Here is a 21603-nt window from a genome sequence, read left to right as displayed (position 1 = left end):
GCGCCCTCCTGTCACACAGTATAGCAGCCAGCGCCCTCCTGTCACACAATATAGCAGCCTCCTGTCACACAATATAGCAGCCAGTGCCCTCCTGTCACACAATATAGCAGCCTCCTGTCACACAATATAGCAGCCTCCTGTCACACAATATGGCAGCCAGTGCCCTCCTGTCACACAATATAGCAGCCAGTGCCCTCCTGTCACACAATATAGCAGCCTCCTGTCACACAATATAGCAGCCAGTGCCCTCCTGTCACACAATATAGCAGCCTCCTGTCACACAATATAGCAGCCTCCTGTCACACAATATAGCAGCCAGTGCTCTCCTGTCACACAATATAGCAGCCTCCTGTCACACAATATAGCAGCCTCCTGTCACACAATATGGCAGCCAGTGCCCTCCTGTCACACAATATAGCAGCCAGCGCCCTCCTGTCACACAATATAGCAGCCATTGCTCTCCTGTCACACAATATAGCAGCCTCCTGTCACACAATATAGCAGCCAGTGCCCTCCTGTCACACAATATAGCAGCCTCCTGTCACACAATATAGCAGCCTCCTGTCACACAATATAGCAGCCAGTGCTCTCCTGTCACACAATATAGCAGCCAGTGTCCTCCTGTCACACAATATAGCAGCCAGTGCTCTCCTGTCACACAATATGGCAGCCTCCTGTCACACAATATGGCAGCCAGTGTCCTCCTGTCACACAGTATAGCAGCCAGTACCCTCCTGTCACACAATATAGCAGCCAGTGTCCTCCTGTCACACAATATAGCAGCCAGTGCCCTCCTGTCACACAATATAGCAGCCAGCGCCCTCCTGTCACACAATATAGCAGCCAGCGCCCTCCTGTCACACAATATAGCAGCCAGTGCCCTCCTGTCACACAATATAGCAGCCAGCGCCCTCCTGTCACACAATATAGCAGCCAGCGCCCTCCTGTCACAGTATAGCAGCCAGCGTCCTCCTGTCACACAATATAGCAGCCAGCGCCCTCCTGTCACACAATATAGCAGCCAGCGCCCTCCTGTCACACAATATAGCAGCCAGCGCCCTCCTGTCACACAATATAGCAGCCAGCGCCCTCCTGTCACACAATATAGCAGCCAGCGCCCTCCTGTCACACAATATAGCAGCCAGCGCCCTCCTGTCACACAATATAGCAGCCAGCGCCCTCCTGTCACACAATATAGCAGCCAGCGCCCTCCTGTCACACAATATAGCAGCCAGCGCCCTCCTGTCACAGTATAGCAGCCAGTGTCCTCCTGTCACACAATATAGCAGCCAGCGCTTTCCTGTCACACAATATGGCAGCCAGTGCCCTCCTGTCACACAATATGGCAGCCAGCGCCCTCCTGTCACACAATATAGCAGCCAGTGCCCTCCTGTCACACAATATAGCAGCCAGCGCCCTCCTGTCACACAATATAGCAGCCAGCGCCCTCCTGTCACACAATATAGCAGCCAGTGCTCTCGTGTCTCACAATATAGCAGCCAGTGCTCTCGTGTCTCACAATATAGCAGCCAGTGTCCTCCTGTCACACAATATAGCAGCCTCCTGCCACACAATATAGCAGCCTCCTGTCACACAATATGGCAGCCAGTGTCCTCCTGTCTCACAATATAGCAGCCTCCTGTCACACAATATGGCAGCCAGTGTCCTCCTGTCTCACAATATAGCAGCCTCCTGTCACACATTATAGCAGCAAGTGCCCTCCTGTCACACAATATGGCAGCCAGTGCCCTCCTGTCACACAATATAGCAGCCTCCTGTCACACAATATAGCAGCCAGTGCTCTCCTGTCACACAATATAGCAGCCTCCTGTCACACAATATAGCAGCCAGTGCCCTCCTGTCACACAATATAGCAGCCTCCTGTCACACAATATAGCAGCCTCCTGTCACACAATATGGCAGCCAGTGCCCTCCTGTCACACAATATAGCAGCCAGTGCTCTCCTGTCACACAATATAGCAGCCTCCTGTCACACAATATAGCAGCCAGTGTCGTCCTGTCACACAATATAGCAGCCAGTGCTCTCCTGTCACACAATATGGCAGCCTCCTGTCACACAATATGGCAGCCAGTGTCCTCCTGTCACACAGTATAGCAGCCAGCGCCCTCCTGTCACACAATATAGCAGCCAGCGCCCTCCTGTCACACAATATGGCAGCCAGTGTCCTCCTGTCACACAGTATAGCAGCCAGTGTCCTCCTGTCACACAATATAGCAGCCAGTGCCCTCCTGTCACACAATATAGCAGCCTCCTGTCACACAATATAGCAGCCAGCGCCCTCCTGTCACACAATATAGCAGCCAGCGCCCTCCTGTCACAGTATAGCAGCCTCCTGTCACACAATATAGCAGCCAGTGCCCTCCTGTCACACAATATAGCAGCCTCCTGTCACACAATATAGCAGCCAGCGCCCTCCTGTCACACAGTATAGCAGCCAGCGCCCTCCTGTCACACAATATAGCAGCCTCCTGTCACACAATATAGCAGCCAGTGCCCTCCTGTCACACAATATAGCAGCCTCCTGTCACACAATATAGCAGCCTCCTGTCACACAATATGGCAGCCAGTGCCCTCCTGTCACACAATATAGCAGCCAGTGCCCTCCTGTCACACAATATAGCAGCCTCCTGTCACACAATATAGCAGCCAGTGCCCTCCTGTCACACAATATAGCAGCCTCCTGTCACACAATATAGCAGCCTCCTGTCACACAATATAGCAGCCAGTGCTCTCCTGTCACACAATATAGCAGCCTCCTGTCACACAATATAGCAGCCTCCTGTCACACAATATGGCAGCCAGTGCCCTCCTGTCACACAATATAGCAGCCAGCGCCCTCCTGTCACACAATATAGCAGCCATTGCTCTCCTGTCACACAATATAGCAGCCTCCTGTCACACAATATAGCAGCCAGTGCCCTCCTGTCACACAATATAGCAGCCTCCTGTCACACAATATAGCAGCCTCCTGTCACACAATATAGCAGCCAGTGCTCTCCTGTCACACAATATAGCAGCCAGTGTCCTCCTGTCACACAATATAGCAGCCAGTGCTCTCCTGTCACACAATATGGCAGCCTCCTGTCACACAATATGGCAGCCAGTGTCCTCCTGTCACACAGTATAGCAGCCAGTACCCTCCTGTCACACAATATAGCAGCCAGCGCCCTCCTGTCACACAATATAGCAGCCAGCGCCCTCCTGTCACACAATATAGCAGCCAGTGCCCTCCTGTCACACAATATAGCAGCCAGCGCCCTCCTGTCACACAATATAGCAGCCAGCGCCCTCCTGTCACAGTATAGCAGCCAGCGTCCTCCTGTCACACAATATAGCAGCCAGCGCCCTCCTGTCACACAATATAGCAGCCAGCGCCCTCCTGTCACACAATATAGCAGCCAGCGCCCTCCTGTCACACAATATAGCAGCCAGCGCCCTCCTGTCACACAATATAGCAGCCAGCGCCCTCCTGTCACACAATATAGCAGCCAGCGCCCTCCTGTCACACAATATAGCAGCCAGCGCCCCCCTGTCACACAATATAGCAGCCAGCGCCCTCCTGTCACACAATATAGCAGCCAGCGCCCTCCTGTCACACAGTATAGCAGCCAGCGCCCTCCTGTCACACAATATAGCAGCCTCCTGTCACACAATATAGCAGCCAGTGCCCTCCTGTCACACAATATAGCAGCCTCCTGTCACACAATATAGCAGCCTCCTGTCACACAATATGGCAGCCAGTGCCCTCCTGTCACACAATATAGCAGCCAGTGCCCTCCTGTCACACAATATAGCAGCCTCCTGTCACACAATATAGCAGCCAGTGCCCTCCTGTCACACAATATAGCAGCCTCCTGTCACACAATATAGCAGCCTCCTGTCACACAATATAGCAGCCAGTGCTCTCCTGTCACACAATATAGCAGCCTCCTGTCACACAATATAGCAGCCTCCTGTCACACAATATGGCAGCCAGTGCCCTCCTGTCACACAATATAGCAGCCAGCGCCCTCCTGTCACACAATATAGCAGCCATTGCTCTCCTGTCACACAATATAGCAGCCTCCTGTCACACAATATAGCAGCCAGTGCCCTCCTGTCACACAATATAGCAGCCTCCTGTCACACAATATAGCAGCCTCCTGTCACACAATATAGCAGCCAGTGCTCTCCTGTCACACAATATAGCAGCCAGTGTCCTCCTGTCACACAATATAGCAGCCAGTGCTCTCCTGTCACACAATATGGCAGCCTCCTGTCACACAATATGGCAGCCAGTGTCCTCCTGTCACACAGTATAGCAGCCAGTACCCTCCTGTCACACAATATAGCAGCCAGTGTCCTCCTGTCACACAATATAGCAGCCAGTGCCCTCCTGTCACACAATATAGCAGCCAGCGCCCTCCTGTCACACAATATAGCAGCCAGCGCCCTCCTGTCACACAATATAGCAGCCAGTGCCCTCCTGTCACACAATATAGCAGCCAGCGCCCTCCTGTCACACAATATAGCAGCCAGCGCCCTCCTGTCACAGTATAGCAGCCAGCGTCCTCCTGTCACACAATATAGCAGCCAGCGCCCTCCTGTCACACAATATAGCAGCCAGCGCCCTCCTGTCACACAATATAGCAGCCAGCGCCCTCCTGTCACACAATATAGCAGCCAGCGCCCTCCTGTCACACAATATAGCAGCCAGCGCCCTCCTGTCACACAATATAGCAGCCAGCGCCCTCCTGTCACACAATATAGCAGCCAGCGCCCCCCTGTCACACAATATAGCAGCCAGCGCCCTCCTGTCACACAGTATAGCAGCCAGCGCCCTCCTGTCACACAATATAGCAGCCAGCGCCCTCCTGTCACACAATATAGCAGCCAGCGCCCTCCTGTCACACAATATAGCAGCCAGCGCCCCCCTGTCACACAATATAGCAGCCAGCGCCCTCCTGTCACACAATATAGCAGCCAGCGCCCTCCTGTCACACAATATAGCAGCCAGCGCCCTCCTGTCACACAATATAGCAGCCAGCGCTTTCCTGTCACAGAATATGGCAGCCAGTGCCCTCCTGTCACACAATATAGCAGCCAGCGCCCTCCTGTCACACAATATAGCAGCCAGCGCCCTCCTGTCACACAATATAGCAGCCAGCGCCCTCCTGTCACACAATATAGCAGCCAGCGCCCTCCTGTCACACAATATAGCAGCCAGCGCCCCCCTGTCACACAATATAGCAGCCAGCGCCCTCCTGTCACACAGTATAGCAGCCAGCGCCCTCCTGTCACACAATATAGCAGCCAGCGCCCTCCTGTCACACAATATAGCAGCCAGCGCCCTCCTGTCACACAATATAGCAGCCAGCGCCCCCCTGTCACACAATATAGCAGCCAGCGCCCTCCTGTCACACAATATAGCAGCCAGCGCCCTCCTGTCACACAATATAGCAGCCAGCGCCCTCCTGTCACACAATATAGCAGCCAGCGCCCCCCTGTCACACAATATAGCAGCCAGTGCCCTCCTGTCACACAATATAGCAGCCAGCGCCCTCCTGTCACACAATATAGCAGCCAGTGCCCTCCTGTCACACAATATAGCAGCCAGCGCCCTCCTGTCACACAATATAGCAGCCAGCGCTTTCCTGTCACACAATATGGCAGCCAGTGCCCTCCTGTCACACAATATAGCAGCCAGCGCCCCCCTGTCACACAATATAGCAGCCAGTGCCCTCCTGTCACACAATATAGCAGCCAGCGCCCTCCTGTCACACAATATAGCAGCCAGCGCTTTCCTGTCACAGAATATGGCAGCCAGTGCCCTCCTGTCACACAATATGGCAGCCTCCTGTCACACAATATGGCAGCCAGTGTCCTCCTGTCACACAGTATAGCAGCCAGTACCCTCCTGTCACACAATATAGCAGCCAGTGTCCTCCTGTCACACAATATAGCAGCCAGTGCCCTCCTGTCACACAATATAGCAGCCAGCGCCCTCCTGTCACACAATATAGCAGCCAGCGCCCTCCTGTCACACAATATAGCAGCCAGTGCCCTCCTGTCACACAATATAGCAGCCAGCGCCCTCCTGTCACACAATATAGCAGCCAGCGCCCTCCTGTCACAGTATAGCAGCCAGCGTCCTCCTGTCACACAATATAGCAGCCAGCGCCCTCCTGTCACACAATATAGCAGCCAGCGCCCTCCTGTCACACAATATAGCAGCCAGCGCCCTCCTGTCACACAATATAGCAGCCAGCGCCCTCCTGTCACACAATATAGCAGCCAGCGCCCTCCTGTCACACAATATAGCAGCCAGCGCCCTCCTGTCACACAATATAGCAGCCAGCGCCCTCCTGTCACACAATATAGCAGCCAGCGCCCTCCTGTCACACAATATAGCAGCCAGCGCCCTCCTGTCACACAATATAGCAGCCAGCGCCCTCCTGTCACAGTATAGCAGCCAGTGTCCTCCTGTCACACAATATAGCAGCCAGCGCTTTCCTGTCACACAATATGGCAGCCAGTGCCCTCCTGTCACACAATATGGCAGCCAGCGCCCTCCTGTCACACAATATAGCAGCCAGTGCCCTCCTGTCACACAATATAGCAGCCAGCGCCCTCCTGTCACACAATATAGCAGCCAGCGCCCTCCTGTCACACAATATAGCAGCCAGCGCCCTCCTGTCACACAATATAGCAGCCAGCGCTTTCCTGTCACAGAATATGGCAGCCAGCGCCCTCCTGTCACACAATATAGCAGCCAGTGCCCTCCTGTCACACAATATAGCAGCCAGTGCCCTCCTGTCACACAATATAGCAGCCAGCGCCCTCCTGTCACACAATATAGCAGCCAGTGCCCTCCTGTCACACAATATAGCAGCCAGCGCCCTCCTGTCACACAATATAGCAGCCAGCGCTTTCCTGTCACAGAATATGGCAGCCAGTGCCCTCCTGTCACACAATATAGCAGCCAGCGCTTTCCTGTCACAGAATATGGCAGCCAGTGCCCTCCTGTCACACAATATAGCAGCCAGCGCTTTCCTGTCACAGAATATGGCAGCCAGTGCCCTCCTGTCACACAATATGGCAGCCAGCGCCCTCCTGTCACACAATATAGCAGCCAGTGCCCTCCTGTCACACAATATAGCAGCCAGTGCCCTCCTGTCACACAATATAGCAGCCAGCGCCCTCCTGTCACACAATATAGCAGCCAGCGCCCTCCTGTCACACAATATAGCAGCCAGCGCCCTCCTGTCACAGTATAGCAGCCAGTGTCCTCCTGTCACACAATATAGCAGCCAGCGCTTTCCTGTCACACAATATGGCAGCCAGTGCCCTCCTGTCACACAATATGGCAGCCAGCGCCCTCCTGTCACACAATATAGCAGCCAGTGCCCTCCTGTCACACAATATAGCAGCCAGCGCCCTCCTGTCACACAATATAGCAGCCAGCGCCCTCCTGTCACACAATATAGCAGCCAGCGCCCTCCTGTCACACAATATAGCAGCCAGCGCTTTCCTGTCACAGAATATGGCAGCCAGCGCCCTCCTGTCACACAATATAGCAGCCAGTGCCCTCCTGTCACACAATATAGCAGCCAGCGCCCTCCTGTCACACAATATAGCAGCCAGTGCCCTCCTGTCACACAATATAGCAGCCAGCGCTTTCCTGTCACACAATATAGCAGCCAGTGCCCTCCTGTCACACAATATGGCAGCCAGCGCCCTCCTGTCACACAATATAGCAGCCAGCGCCCTCCTGTCACACAATATAGCAGCCAGTGCCCTCCTGTCACACAATATAGCAGCCAGCGCTCTCCTGTCACACAATATAGCAGCCAGCGCCCTCCTGTCACACAATATGGCAGCCAGCGCCCTCCTGTCACACAATATAGCAGCCAGCGCCCTCCTGTCACACAATATGGCAGCCAGCGCCCTCCTGTCACACAATATAGCAGCCAGCGCCCTCCTGTCACACAATATAGCAGCCAGTGCCCTCCTGTCACACAATATAGCAGCCTCCTGTCACACAATATAGCAGCCAGTGCCCTCCTGTCACACAATATAGCAGCCAGCGCTCTCCTGTCACACAATATAGCAGCCAGCGCCCTCCTGTCACACAATATAGCAGCCAGCGCCCTCCTGTCACACAATATAGCAGCCAGCGCCCTCCTGTCACACAATATAGCAGCCAGCGCTTTCCTGTCACAGAATATGGCAGCCAGTGCCCTCCTGTCACACAATATGGCAGTCAGTATCGTTGTCCTGTTTCCCCCCCACAAGGCGACATGTTCTAAGGTAAAAAAATACTGTAAAAACTCAGACAATTCCATTCTCAGGGTTTTTACCGCATTTCTCATATGTGGTGGGTAGCGCCATCTGAAGGCTACGGGCTTCTTTTCTCGACGCCCCCTTAGAGGGACCCAATCGGATCCCTCTCCGCTCTGCCCGCGGCGCATGCGTCATTATAGAGGCATCTGAGTCCTAAACCCGGAAGTCCCTTTATGCCCTTACCGGGAGAGCGATCCTTTGCTACTTTCTAGGTACATCCCAGTGAGTGATATTTGGCGGTCTGTACGGCGTCGCGGATGTGATGCTTAGTACATCCCGCCCCTTATTCCTTTGCCCCTGGCATAACAGGAAGTGGTCAGTGGTAGCCATTTTTAATATTGGCAATTATGTGGGTTTATAACACATTACTGCACATTGGTGATCACTCTGGTGCAATGTAAAGTCCACATACACCTCCCATATTTGCTGAACGTAATACACTCTCTATTTGATTTTCTCCTTTATTATTTATTATTTTACATTCTGCTTTATGTATATTACATATATGATTGTATATATCACTATCAGGTGTTTTGTTTGTACTTAGGCTTCATGTTGCCTCAGGCCCCAGATTGAGCCAAGTCTTCCCTCAACTTTGCCCCAACTTTAGTGTCTTCTACACATTATGTATCATTCAGGTGAATAACATGGGGTCCAGCGGGTGTACAGGGGGAGTGACACCTGATATGGCTGTTGGCAGAAGCAGGTGTGCAGCCTGTGGCAGTAATTCGCCAACCTCTGTGTGGGAATATATTTATAGTTATAATGGAATAAATCATTGAGATAAATAAATTATTTATTGTTAGTAGAGTTACGTTGTGCCACGCTGCAGCTGCTCCTGTACTGATGTATAGGATGGACACTGCCAGGGGAGGGGGTAGTACTGAGAGGGCCCTGCAAGGGCGGGGGTGTAGTACTGAGAGGGCACTGCCAGGGACGGGGGTGTAGTACTGAGAGGGCACTGCCAGGGGAGGGGGGTAGTACTGAGAGGGAACTGCCAGGGGAGGGGGGTAGTACTGAGAGGGAACTGCCAGGGGAGGGGGTAGTACTGAGAGAGCACTGCCAGTGGAGGGGGTAGTACTGAGGGCACTGCCAGTGGAGGGGGTAGTACTGAGGGCACTGCCAGGGAGGCGGCAGTACTGAGATGGCACTGCCAGGGGAGGGGGTAGTACTGAGAGGGCAGTACTGAGAGGGCACTGGCAGTGGAGGGGGCAGTACTGAGAGGGCACTGGCAGTGGAGGGGGCAGTACTGAGAGAGCGCTGCCAGTGGAGGGGGTAGTACTGAGGGCACTGCCAGGGAGGCGGCAGTATTGAGATGGCACTGCCAGGGGAGGGGGCAGTACTGAGATAGCACTGCCAGTTTAGAGGGTTCATGTTGTTTGGAAGTGTTGATGTTGGAAGGCGTTTATTACAGTAAGAAGAATCCTGATGTCTTCTTGCAGCTGCTTGTCTTATAGACGTCTCTCTCCTGTTCTGTCTCTCCCGCTGTAAGGAGTTATCAGTCACACATACAGAATGCGTGCTTCACTGAGTTACGCTATGCAAACTGGCGTAGTAATCACTGAATCAGCCCCATCGTGACATATTAAGGCATAGCAATAATAATATTACATAATAATGATTAGTACATAGCGATAGCTTGCTTGTTATGCTCTAACAAATGCTTGCACATACTGTAGGATTGGGGTTATATTTGCGCACTCTATGGGTCAGTCTTGCCCATTGATCTGATTTATAAACAGCCCCCTGCTCTCAGTAGAGTTGGCACAGAGCAGGCTTTGCCATGGTTATAGTGACATAGCCTGTATATGAGCTGTAACTAGTGACATCATCGGGACTGGTTCTCTGACTAATGTGCCGGGACTGGTTCTCTGACTATTGTGCTTGCTGATGCTGGCCTAACATGGTCTCTGCTTTTCTTACACCGGCAGGGGTCCTGCTTCACGTGATGGGGGACGCTCTGGGGTCCGTTGTCGTTGTGGTGGCTGCTGTCATATTTTACGTGAAACCATTGGCGCCGGATGTGCCGTGCAACTGGCAGTGCTACATTGATCCCAGTCTCACGGTAGTGATGGTCGCCATCATTTTATTCTCTGCCTTTCCCCTCATCAGGGAAACAGCCAAGATCCTGCTCCAGATGGTCCCCAAAGGCGTCAACGTTGGAGACATCGGTAAGAACCAATAATAATTAAGGAAATTATTTTGAACTGTTTCTATGTAGATGCAGCTATGCCCTAATATATATATATAGCACATTATAGGCTACAGTTTACTATTATTAATTTTAAATGTTCCAATATTTCTTGTTATTTAGAATTTTAGTGTAGGGAGACGTTTCAGTGCAAGAGACGGGCCTAACAGGTCACTTACACTGGATCTAATAGTGTTACTGTGTATTACGTGATAATCTGCGGCAAGCTCAGCTTTTCGTTGCGATCTCTGCATGTTCCAGGGAAGTGATTCTGTAGGGAAATTCCAGCTCCTCCCCACTTGTCTGCCTGTATACTGCGCCAAGGTGCGACTGAGGTCACTAGGTCACCGCTGGGGTGAGTTTGTGCAGCACCTCCCTGGTAACTGGGTTATGATACATTGCAGCGCAGAGACATCCTGCGCTACTGCGATAAGCAACGCTACGTGCTGGCAGTATAGATATAATGATAAAGCTCCCCCTTAGACTTTGGCAACTTTTCTTACTCGCAGTCACAATAAAGAGATTTTTCCCAACAGCGGATTTAGGTTATGACAATGCAGCTTTCTATATAGACATTAGATTACTGAGCACAAATCATAGAGAATTCCTTTCCCTCAGAGGCTCAGATCACCCCTCTAGCAATGAGCTGATGATACAACATGTAATTACATTTACAGTTCCTACAGCTGCAGCAATGTAACCACAGAACCTTAAAGCCCCCATACATCAGCAATCGTGCAATCGATTGTGTATAAAAATCTTTCCCTTTTTCAAGCAATTGCAGATTTGTCACAATCTATTGAAAAAGGGAAAGCTTTTTATACACAATCGATTGCACGATTGCTGATGTATGGGGGCCTTGACCCAGCCTGGGAGCATTACCAGCTGCAGCAATGTAACACAGACCCTTACCCAGCCTGGGAGCATGACCAGCTGCAGCAATGTAACACAGAACCTTACCCAGCCTGGGAGCATGACCAGCTGCAGCAATGTAACACAGAACCTTACCCAGCCTGGGAGCATGACCAGCTGCAGCAATGTAACACAGAACCTTACCCAGCCTGGGAGCATGACCAGCTGCAGCAATGTAACACAGAACCTTACCCAGCCTGGGAGCATGACCAGCTGCAGCAATGTAACACAGAACCTTACCCAGCCTGGGAGCATGACCAGCTGCAGCAATGTAACACAGAACCTTACCCAGCCTGGGAGCATGACCAGCTGCAGCAATGTAACACAGAACCTTACCCAGCCTGGGAGCATGACCAGCTGCAGCAATGTAACACAGACCCTTACCCAGCCTGGGAGCATGACCAGCTGCAGCAATGTAACACAGAACCTTACCCAGCCTGGGAGCATGACCAGCTGCAGCAATGTAACACAGAACCTTACCCAGCCTGGGAGCATGACCAGCTGCAGCAATGTAACACAGAACCTTACCCAGCCTGGGAGCATGACCAGCTGCAGCAATGTAACACAGAACCTTACCCAGCCTGGGAGCATGACCAGCTGCAGCAATGTAACACAGAACCTTACCCAGCCTGGGAGCATGACCAGCTGCAGCAATGTAACACAGACCCTTACCCAGCCTGGGAGCATGACCAGCTGCAGCAATGTAACACAGAACCTTACCCAGCCTGGGAGCATGACCAGCTGCAGCAATGTAACACAGAACCTTACCCAGCCTGGGAGCATGACCAGCTGCAGCAATGTAACACAGACCCTTACCCAGCCTGGGAGCATGACCAGCTGCAGCAATGTAACACAGAACCTTACCCAGCCTGGGAGCATGACCAGCTGCAGCAATGTAACACAGACCCTTACCCAGCCTGGGAGCATGACCAGCTGCAGCAATGTAACACAGACCCTTACCCAGCCTGGGAGCATGACCAGCTGCAGCAATGTAACACAGACCCTTACCCAGCCTGGGAGCATGACCAGCTGCAGCAATGTAACACAGAACCTTACCCAGCCTGGGAGCATGACCAGCTGCAGCAATGTAACACAGACCCTTACCCAGCCTGGGAGCATGACCAGCTGCAGCAATGTAACACAGACCCTTACCCAGCCTGGGAGCATGACCAGCTGCAGCAATGTAACACAGACCCTTACCCAGCCTGGGAGCATGACCAGCTCCAGCAATGTAACACAGAACCTTACCCAGCCTGGGAGCATGACCAGCTGCAGCAATGTAACACAGAACCTTACCCAGCCTGGGAGCATGACCAGCTGCAGCAATGTAACACAGAACCTTACCCAGCCTGGGAGCATGACCAGCTCCAGCAATGTAACACAGAACCTTACCCAGCCTGGGAGCATTACCAGCTGAAGGTAATTGCTTATCCAGCTAGATCCAAAACCCTGGTGTGGCTTTCCAAACACACCAGGCTTTAGTGAGACACCCTTTCCATGCCAAAACCAGAGCTTCAGAGCTTGACGTCAGTCACAGCCTCCAGTAAGCACCTGTGTCTCAATCTTAGTTGCCTATTTATCAAGCTATTTTTAAATAAAATATGTAGAAACTGCAGTTTCTGCATAATTTCATGGTTTATTGCTATGTACATCTGCAGAATTCTAATTAGCACTGCAGATCTCAGTCCCCATTATTATTATTAATGGGGACTATGATCTGACCCCTATGTACCAAACTCAGAAAAGTGAAGCTTTTCAGAGTTTGGCCCCGGTAGTTCTTCAGATGGTGCAAACTGCTTTAAGCCTCTGGAGGTCTCTCCCAGGAGAGAAATCTTCTGATCCCTCTCTAGTAGCCTGCGACCGGAGGTGAGACTGGCGCTGTGCGCATGTGCAGTGTCCGTTTCCCCCGGAGGAGTCTTTCACAAAAGTTATAGATTACCACAGATTGCCGGGGATGTAACTCACAGGGAGAGTGCTTAAAAGTCAAAATATCCATCGGAAAACAGATACTTAATATAATGAAGGCAGTTCTATGATCATTAATACTTAGGCTCCTTAGACTTTAATCTGGAGACGTTCAGCCTGGTAACACGGTAACACAATCCCTTATACTGTATATTGCCAAGATATTAGGGAGCAAAGGTGTTTGCACAGTTTATGCCACTTAAAAAAAAGTCAGTAGTTCCAGGAGAGTGAAAGAATGTCCCTGTGAGCGTGTGAATAACTGAGTTTAAAGCTTAGTTGTAGTACAGATGGAGCAGGCTTTATTGCACCCATTGGCACATTACACAGTTCTAGGGAATGCTGGTTGGTGAACTCATGAGATGATTTGGTTACAGTGGTCCCTAATGCTAGGTGAGCAGTAAAATAAAGTCTGCCCCACCTGTATAGGCTTCAGCATGAAAAGTCTACCTGTCACTGACACAGTAACAAGCTCATGCACTAACATCAGCACAGATCCATGTACCGGAAATGATAGATATAGATATATATATATATATATATATATATATACTCTCTGACACGTGTGTACATATGTCTCTTATTTCTCTGTGTTTCTTTGTCTTGGGACAAGGAAATGGGAGCAGTAAGAATAAGGAGACAATTAGGGCCAAATGTAATAGGGAGAGAGATTAGCAGTAACTTCTGACACTAATACAATGATAAAGTTGTATCTTCAAAACAGGAAACACCTGGATGAGAGTTTATGGAGTCTGTAAAACATGCGAGTTACCCTGTTCTGTGGCTGTATTACACACAGCCACACATAAATACCCATCCTGTATACCCACATATATACCCATCCTATATACCCACAGCCACACGTATATACCCATCCTGTATACCCACAGCCACACGTATATACCCATCCTGTATACACACATATATACCCATCCTGTATACCCACAGCCACACGTATATACCCATCCTGTATACACACATATATACCCATCCTATATACCCACAGCCACACGTATATACCCATCCTGTATACCCACAGCCACACGTATATACCCATCCTGTATACACACATATATACCCATCCTGTATACCCACAGCCACACGTATATACCCATCCTGTATACACACATATATACCCATCCTATATACCCACACGTATATACCCATCCTGTATACCCACATATATACCCATCCTATATACCCACAGCCACACGTATATACCCATCCTGTATACCCACATATATACCCATCCTATATACCCACAGCCACACGTATATACCCATCCTGTATACCCACAGCCACACGTATATACCCATCCTGTATACACACATATATACCCATCCTGTATACCCACAGCCACACGTATATACCCATCCTGTATACACACATATATACCCATCCTGTATACCCACACGTATATACCCATCCTGTATACCCACATATATACCCATCCTATATACCCACAGCCACACGTATATACCCATCCTGTATACACACATATATACCAATCCTATATACCCACACATATATACCCATCCTATATACCCTCAGCCACACGTATATACCCATCCTGTATACCCACAGCCACACGTATATACCCATCCTGTATACACACAGCCACACGTATATACCCATCCTGTATACACACACATATACCCATCCTATATACCCACAGCCACACGTATATACCCATCCTGTATACACACATATATACCCATCCTATATACCCACACGTATATACCCATCCTGTATACCCACATATATACCCATCCTATATACCCACAGCCACACGTATATACCCATCCTGTATACACACAGCCACACGTATATACCCATCCTGTATACACACATATATACCCATCCTATATACCCACAGCCACACGTATATACCCATCCTGTATACCCACATATATACCCATCCTATATACCCACAGCCACACGTATATACCCATCCTGTATACCCACAGCCACACGTATATACCCATCCTGTATACCCACAGCCACACGTATATACCCATCCTGTATACACACATATATACCCATCCTGTATACACACAGCCACACGTATATACCCATCCTGTATACCCACATATATACCCATCCTATATACCCACAGCCACACGTATATACCCATCCTGTATACCCACAGCCACACGTATATACCCATCCTGTATACACACATATATACCCATCCTATATACCCACACGTATATACCCATCCTGTATACCCACATATATACCCATCCTATATACCCACAGCCACACGTATATACCCATCCTGTATACACACATATATACCCATCCTATATACCCACACGTATATACCCATCCTGTATACCCACATATATACCCATCCTATATACCCACAGCCACACGTATATACCCATCCTGTATACACACAGCCACACGTATATACCCATCCTGTATACACACATATATACCCATCCTATATACCCACAGCCACACGTATATACCCATCCTGTATACCCACATATATACCCATCCTATATACCCACAGCCACACGTATATACCCATCCTGTATACCCACAGCCACACGTATATACCCATCCTGTATACCCACAGCCACACGTATATACCCATCCTGTATACACACATATATACCCATCCTGTATACACACAGCCACACGTATATACCCATCCTGTATACCCACATATATACCCATCCTATATACCCACAGCCACACGTATATACCCATCCTGTATACCCACAGCCACACGTATATACCCATCCTGTATACACACATATATACCCATCCTATATACCCACACGTATATACCCATCCTGTATACCCACATATATACCCATCCTATATACCCACAGCCACACGTATATACCCATCCTGTATACACACACGTATATACCCACATATATACCCATCCTATATACCCACACATATATACCCATCCTATATACCCACAGCCACACGTATATACCCATCCTGTATACCCACAGCCACACGTATATACCCATCCTGTATACACACAGCCACACGTATATACCCATCCTGTATACACACACATATACCCATCCTATATACCCACAGCCACACGTATATACCCATCCTGTATACACACATATATAGCCATCCTATATACCCACAGCCACACGTATATACCCATCCTGTATACACATATATACCCATCCTGTATACCCACAGCCACACGTATATACCCATCCTGTATACACACATATATACCCATCCTATATACCCACACGTATATACCCACATATATACCCATCCTATATACCCACAGCCACACGTATATACCCATCCTGTATACACACATATATACCCACACATATATACCCATCCTATATACCCACAGCCACACGTATATACCCATCCTGTATACCCACAGCCACACGTATATACCCATCCTGTATACACACATATATACCCATCCTGTATACCCACAGCCACACGTATATACCCATCCTGTATACACACATATATACCCATCCTGTATACCCACACGTATATACCCATCCTGTATACCCACAGCCACACGTATATACCCATCCTGTATACACACAGCCACACGTATATACCCATCCTGTATACACACATATATACCCATCCTGTATACCCACAGCCACACGTATATACCCATCCTGTATACACACATATATACCCATCCTGTATACCCACACGTATATACCCATCCTGTATACCCACAGCCACACGTATATACCCATCCTGTATACACACAGCCACACGTATATACCCATCCTGTATACACACATATATACCCATCCTGTATACCCACAGCCACACGTATATACCCATCCTGTATACACACATATATACCCATCCTGTATACCCACACGTATATACCCATCCTGTATACCCACAGCCACACGTATATACCCATCCTGTATACACACAGCCACACGTATATACCCATCCTGTATACACACACATATACCCATCCTATATACCCACAGCCACACGTATATACCCATCCTATATACCCACACGTATATACCCATCCTGTATACACACATATATACCCATCCTGTATACCCACAGCCACACGTATATACCCATCCTGTATACACACAGCCACACGTATATACCCATCTTGTATACACACATATACCCATCCTATATACCCACAGCCACACGTATATACCCATCCTGTATACCCACATATATACCCATCCTGTATACCCACAGCCACACGTATATACCCATCCTGTATACACACAGCCACACGTATATACCCATCCTGTATACACACATATATACCCATCCTATATACCCACAGCCACACGTATATACCCATCCTGTATACCCACAGCCACACGTATATACCCATCCTGTATACACACATATATACCCATCCTATATACCCACAGCCACACGTATATACCCATCCTATATACCCACACGTATATACCCATCCTGTATACACACATATATACCCATCCTGTATACCCACACGTATATACCCATCCTATATACCCACAGCCACACGTATATACCCATCCTGTATACACACATATATACCCATCCTATATACCCACAGCCACACGTATATACCCATCCTGTATACACACATATATACCCCATCCTATATACCCACAGCCACACGTATATACCCATCCTGTATACCCACAGCCACACGTATATACCCATCCTGTATACACATATATACCCATCCTGTATACCCACAGCCACACTTATATACCCATCCTGTATACCCACAGCCACACATATATACCCATCCTGTATACACACATATATACCCATCCTATATACCCACAGCCACACGTATATACCCATCCTGTATACACACACGTATATACCCATCCTATATACCCACAGCCACACGTATATACCCATCCTGTATACACACATATATACCCATCCTATATACCCACAGCCACACGTATATACCCATCCTGTATACACACATATATACCCATCCTATATACCCACAGCCACACGTATATACCCATCCTGTATACCCACAGCCACACGTATATACCCATCCTGTATACACATATATACCCATCCTGTATACCCACAGCCACACGTATATACCCATCCTGTATACCCACACGTATATACCCATCCTATATACCCACAGCCACACGTATATACCCATCCTGTATACACACATATATACCCATCCTATATACCCACAGCCACACGTATATACCCATCCTGTATACCCACAGCCACACGTATATACCCATCCTGTATACACATATATACCCATCCTGTATACCCACAGCCACACGTATATACCCATCCTGTATACCCACAGCCACACGTATATACCCATCCTGTATACCCACACGTATATACCCATCCTGTATACACACATATATACCCATCCTGTATACCCACAGCCACACGTATATACCCATCCTGTATACCCACAGCCACACGTATATACCCATCCTGTATACACACGTATATACCCATAGCCACACGTATATACCCATCCTGTATACACACAGCCACACGTATATACCCATCCTGTATACCCACACGTATATACCCATCCTGTATACCCACACGTATATACCCATCCTGTATACCCACACGTATATACCCATCCTGTATACCCACACGTATATACCCATCCTGTATACACACATATATACCCATCGCCACACGTATATACCCATCCTGTATACCCACAGCCACACGTATATACCCATCCTGTATACACATATATACCCATCCTGTATACACACATATATACCCATCGCCACACGTATATACCCATCCTGTATACCCACAGCCACACGTATATACCCATCCTGTATACACATATATACCCATCCTGTATACCCACAGCCACACGTATATACCCATCCTGTATACACATATATACCCATCCTGTATACCCACAGCCACACGTATATACCCATCCTGTATACCCACACGTATATACCCATCCTGTATACCCACAGCCACACGTATATACCCATCCTGTATACCCACAGCCACACATATATACCCATAGCCACACGTATATACCCATCCTATATACCCACAGCCACACGTATATACCCATCCTGTATACCCACACGTATATACCCATCCTGTATACCCACACGTATATACCCACACGTATATACCCATCCTGTATACCCACACGTATATACCCATCCTATATACCCACAGCCACACGTATATACCCATCCTGTATACACACATATATACCCATCCTGTATACCCACACGTATATACCCATCCTGTATACCCACAGCCACACATATATACCCATAGCCACACGTATATACCCATCCTGTATACACACATATATACCCATCCTATATACCCACATATATATCCATCCTGTATACACACAGCCACACATAGAGAGAGAGAGATATATATATCTCTATCTCTATCTCTCTATGTGTGTGTGGGTATACAGGATGGATATATATATGTGTGTATACAGGATGGAGATAGAGATATATATATATATATATATATATCTCTCTCTCTATCTCCATCCTGTATACACACATATATACCCATCCTATATACCCACATATATATCCATCCTGTATACACACATATATACCCATAGCCACACGTATATACCCATCCTGTATACACACATATATACCCATCCTGTATACCCACACACACATAGAGAGATAGAGATATATATATATCTCTATCTCTATCTCCATCCTGTATACAGCCCTTTGTATCTGCATTTATTAGTGTGAAGTGTAAGCTCTTCTGCAATCCTGGAGTTATGACAAATATAAACAACCAGTTTCCGGTGAGTTGGACTAAAACTTGTTGCAGTTTCCATCTTTGCAATTTGATTACAATAAAGATCTATTTTCCCCAACGTTTGGCGATGAATCAGCTGCAGCCTATAATACATCTCCCTGAGATTTGCGCTGTTCTCCTGTATCTCTGGCGGTTATACCGTGGGCCGGGCAGCTCTGCCGCTGCGTTTGTTATGGAGAGAGAAGATGAAATCTGGGAAGCGATCTGTAAGTTTCTTTCTATATTTTCCAGGTGAGAAAATAGCGCAGGTGCCGGGAGTGAGAAGTATCCACGAGATTCATGTGTGGGAATTAGCCAGCGGGAAGAACATCGCCACGCTACACGTCAAGTTCCACTGCCTGCCAGACTACATGGCAGCTAATGGCGACATCCGAAAAATCTTCCATGCGGAGGGAGTTCATGCGGTTACTCTCCAGGCGGAGTTTACAGATGAGAAGGACATGTCCTTAGCGTGTGACGTGCCCTGTATCTACAAAAAATGCGACGCTAACCTCTGCTGCAGCCAGGATCTGGTCCCATTCGCGGAAACCAACGGTCACGCTCTGAAGATGGGCAAATCCTCGCAGGTGTGGAGCAGAAGTAACGAGCTGGTCACTGACGTGGAGATTACCAGTGATCCTCGCTACGCAGGAAAGGACATTGCAAATGGTTTGAATTCAGAAATGGAGGCACTAAGCTCCAAATGCACTCGGTTCTAGTCTGGTAACAGGGACCAGAGGACTGATGTGTGCAAGGTGTCCTGTGACCGCCTTGTGCCTGGGACTCAATTGTCACATGTAGCTGACACTATGAATGTATAGATAATACAACACACATCAAATGCACACGTACAGAACACATGACACAAATATATGATCAAAGAGTCAAGTCAAGTGTATCAGTGTGTATATAGTGTATACAGCTGTATTAGTGTGTGTAGTGTATACAGCTGTATTAGTGTGTGTAGTGTATACAGCTGTATCAGTGTGTGTGTATCCAGCTGTATTATAGTGTATACAGCTGTATCAGTGTGTGTATATAGTGTATACAGCTGTATCAGTGTGTGTAGTGTATACAGCTGTATCAGTGTGTGTATAGTGTATACAGCTGTATCAGAGTGTGTGTATAGTGTATACAGCTGTATCAGTGTGTGTGTATAGTGTATACAGCTGTATTAGTGTGTATAGTGTATACAGCTGTATCAGTGTGTGTATAGTGTATACAGCTGTATCAGAGTGTGTGTATAGTGTATACAGCTGTATCAGTGTGTGTGTATAGTGTATACAGCTGTATCAGTGTGTGTGTATAGTGTATACAGCTGTATCAGTGTGTGTGTATAGTATATACAGCTGTATCAGTGTGTGTGTAGTGTATACAGCTGTATTAGTGTGTATATAGTGTATACAGCTGTATCAGTGTG

At 48.5% G+C, this 21603-nt stretch overlaps 1 protein-coding gene across 1 annotated transcript in view; it reads left to right on the top strand.

Annotated features, from left to right (window-relative positions):
- The window catches only part of LOC148513923 (calcium/manganese antiporter SLC30A10-like), a 115523-nt gene extending 94313 nt beyond the window's left edge, over window positions 1-21210 (top strand). The window contains exons 3-4 of the mRNA XM_088481228.1: window positions 10276-10515; window positions 20436-21210. Coding sequence (XP_088337354.1) covers window positions 10276-10515; window positions 20436-20902 — 707 coding nt within the window. The 3' untranslated portion in view covers window positions 20903-21210. The remainder of the gene's footprint in view (window positions 1-10275; window positions 10516-20435) is intronic.
- The last annotated feature ends 393 nt before the right edge of the window (window positions 21211-21603 follow it).

The sequence above is a fragment of the Taudactylus pleione genome, unplaced genomic scaffold, assembly GCF_031769625.1.
Source record: "Taudactylus pleione unplaced genomic scaffold, aTauple2 ptg000267l, whole genome shotgun sequence".
NCBI classification, from domain to species: domain Eukaryota; kingdom Metazoa; phylum Chordata; class Amphibia; order Anura; family Myobatrachidae; genus Taudactylus; species Taudactylus pleione.
This window is presented reverse-complemented; position numbering and strand designations above follow the sequence as displayed.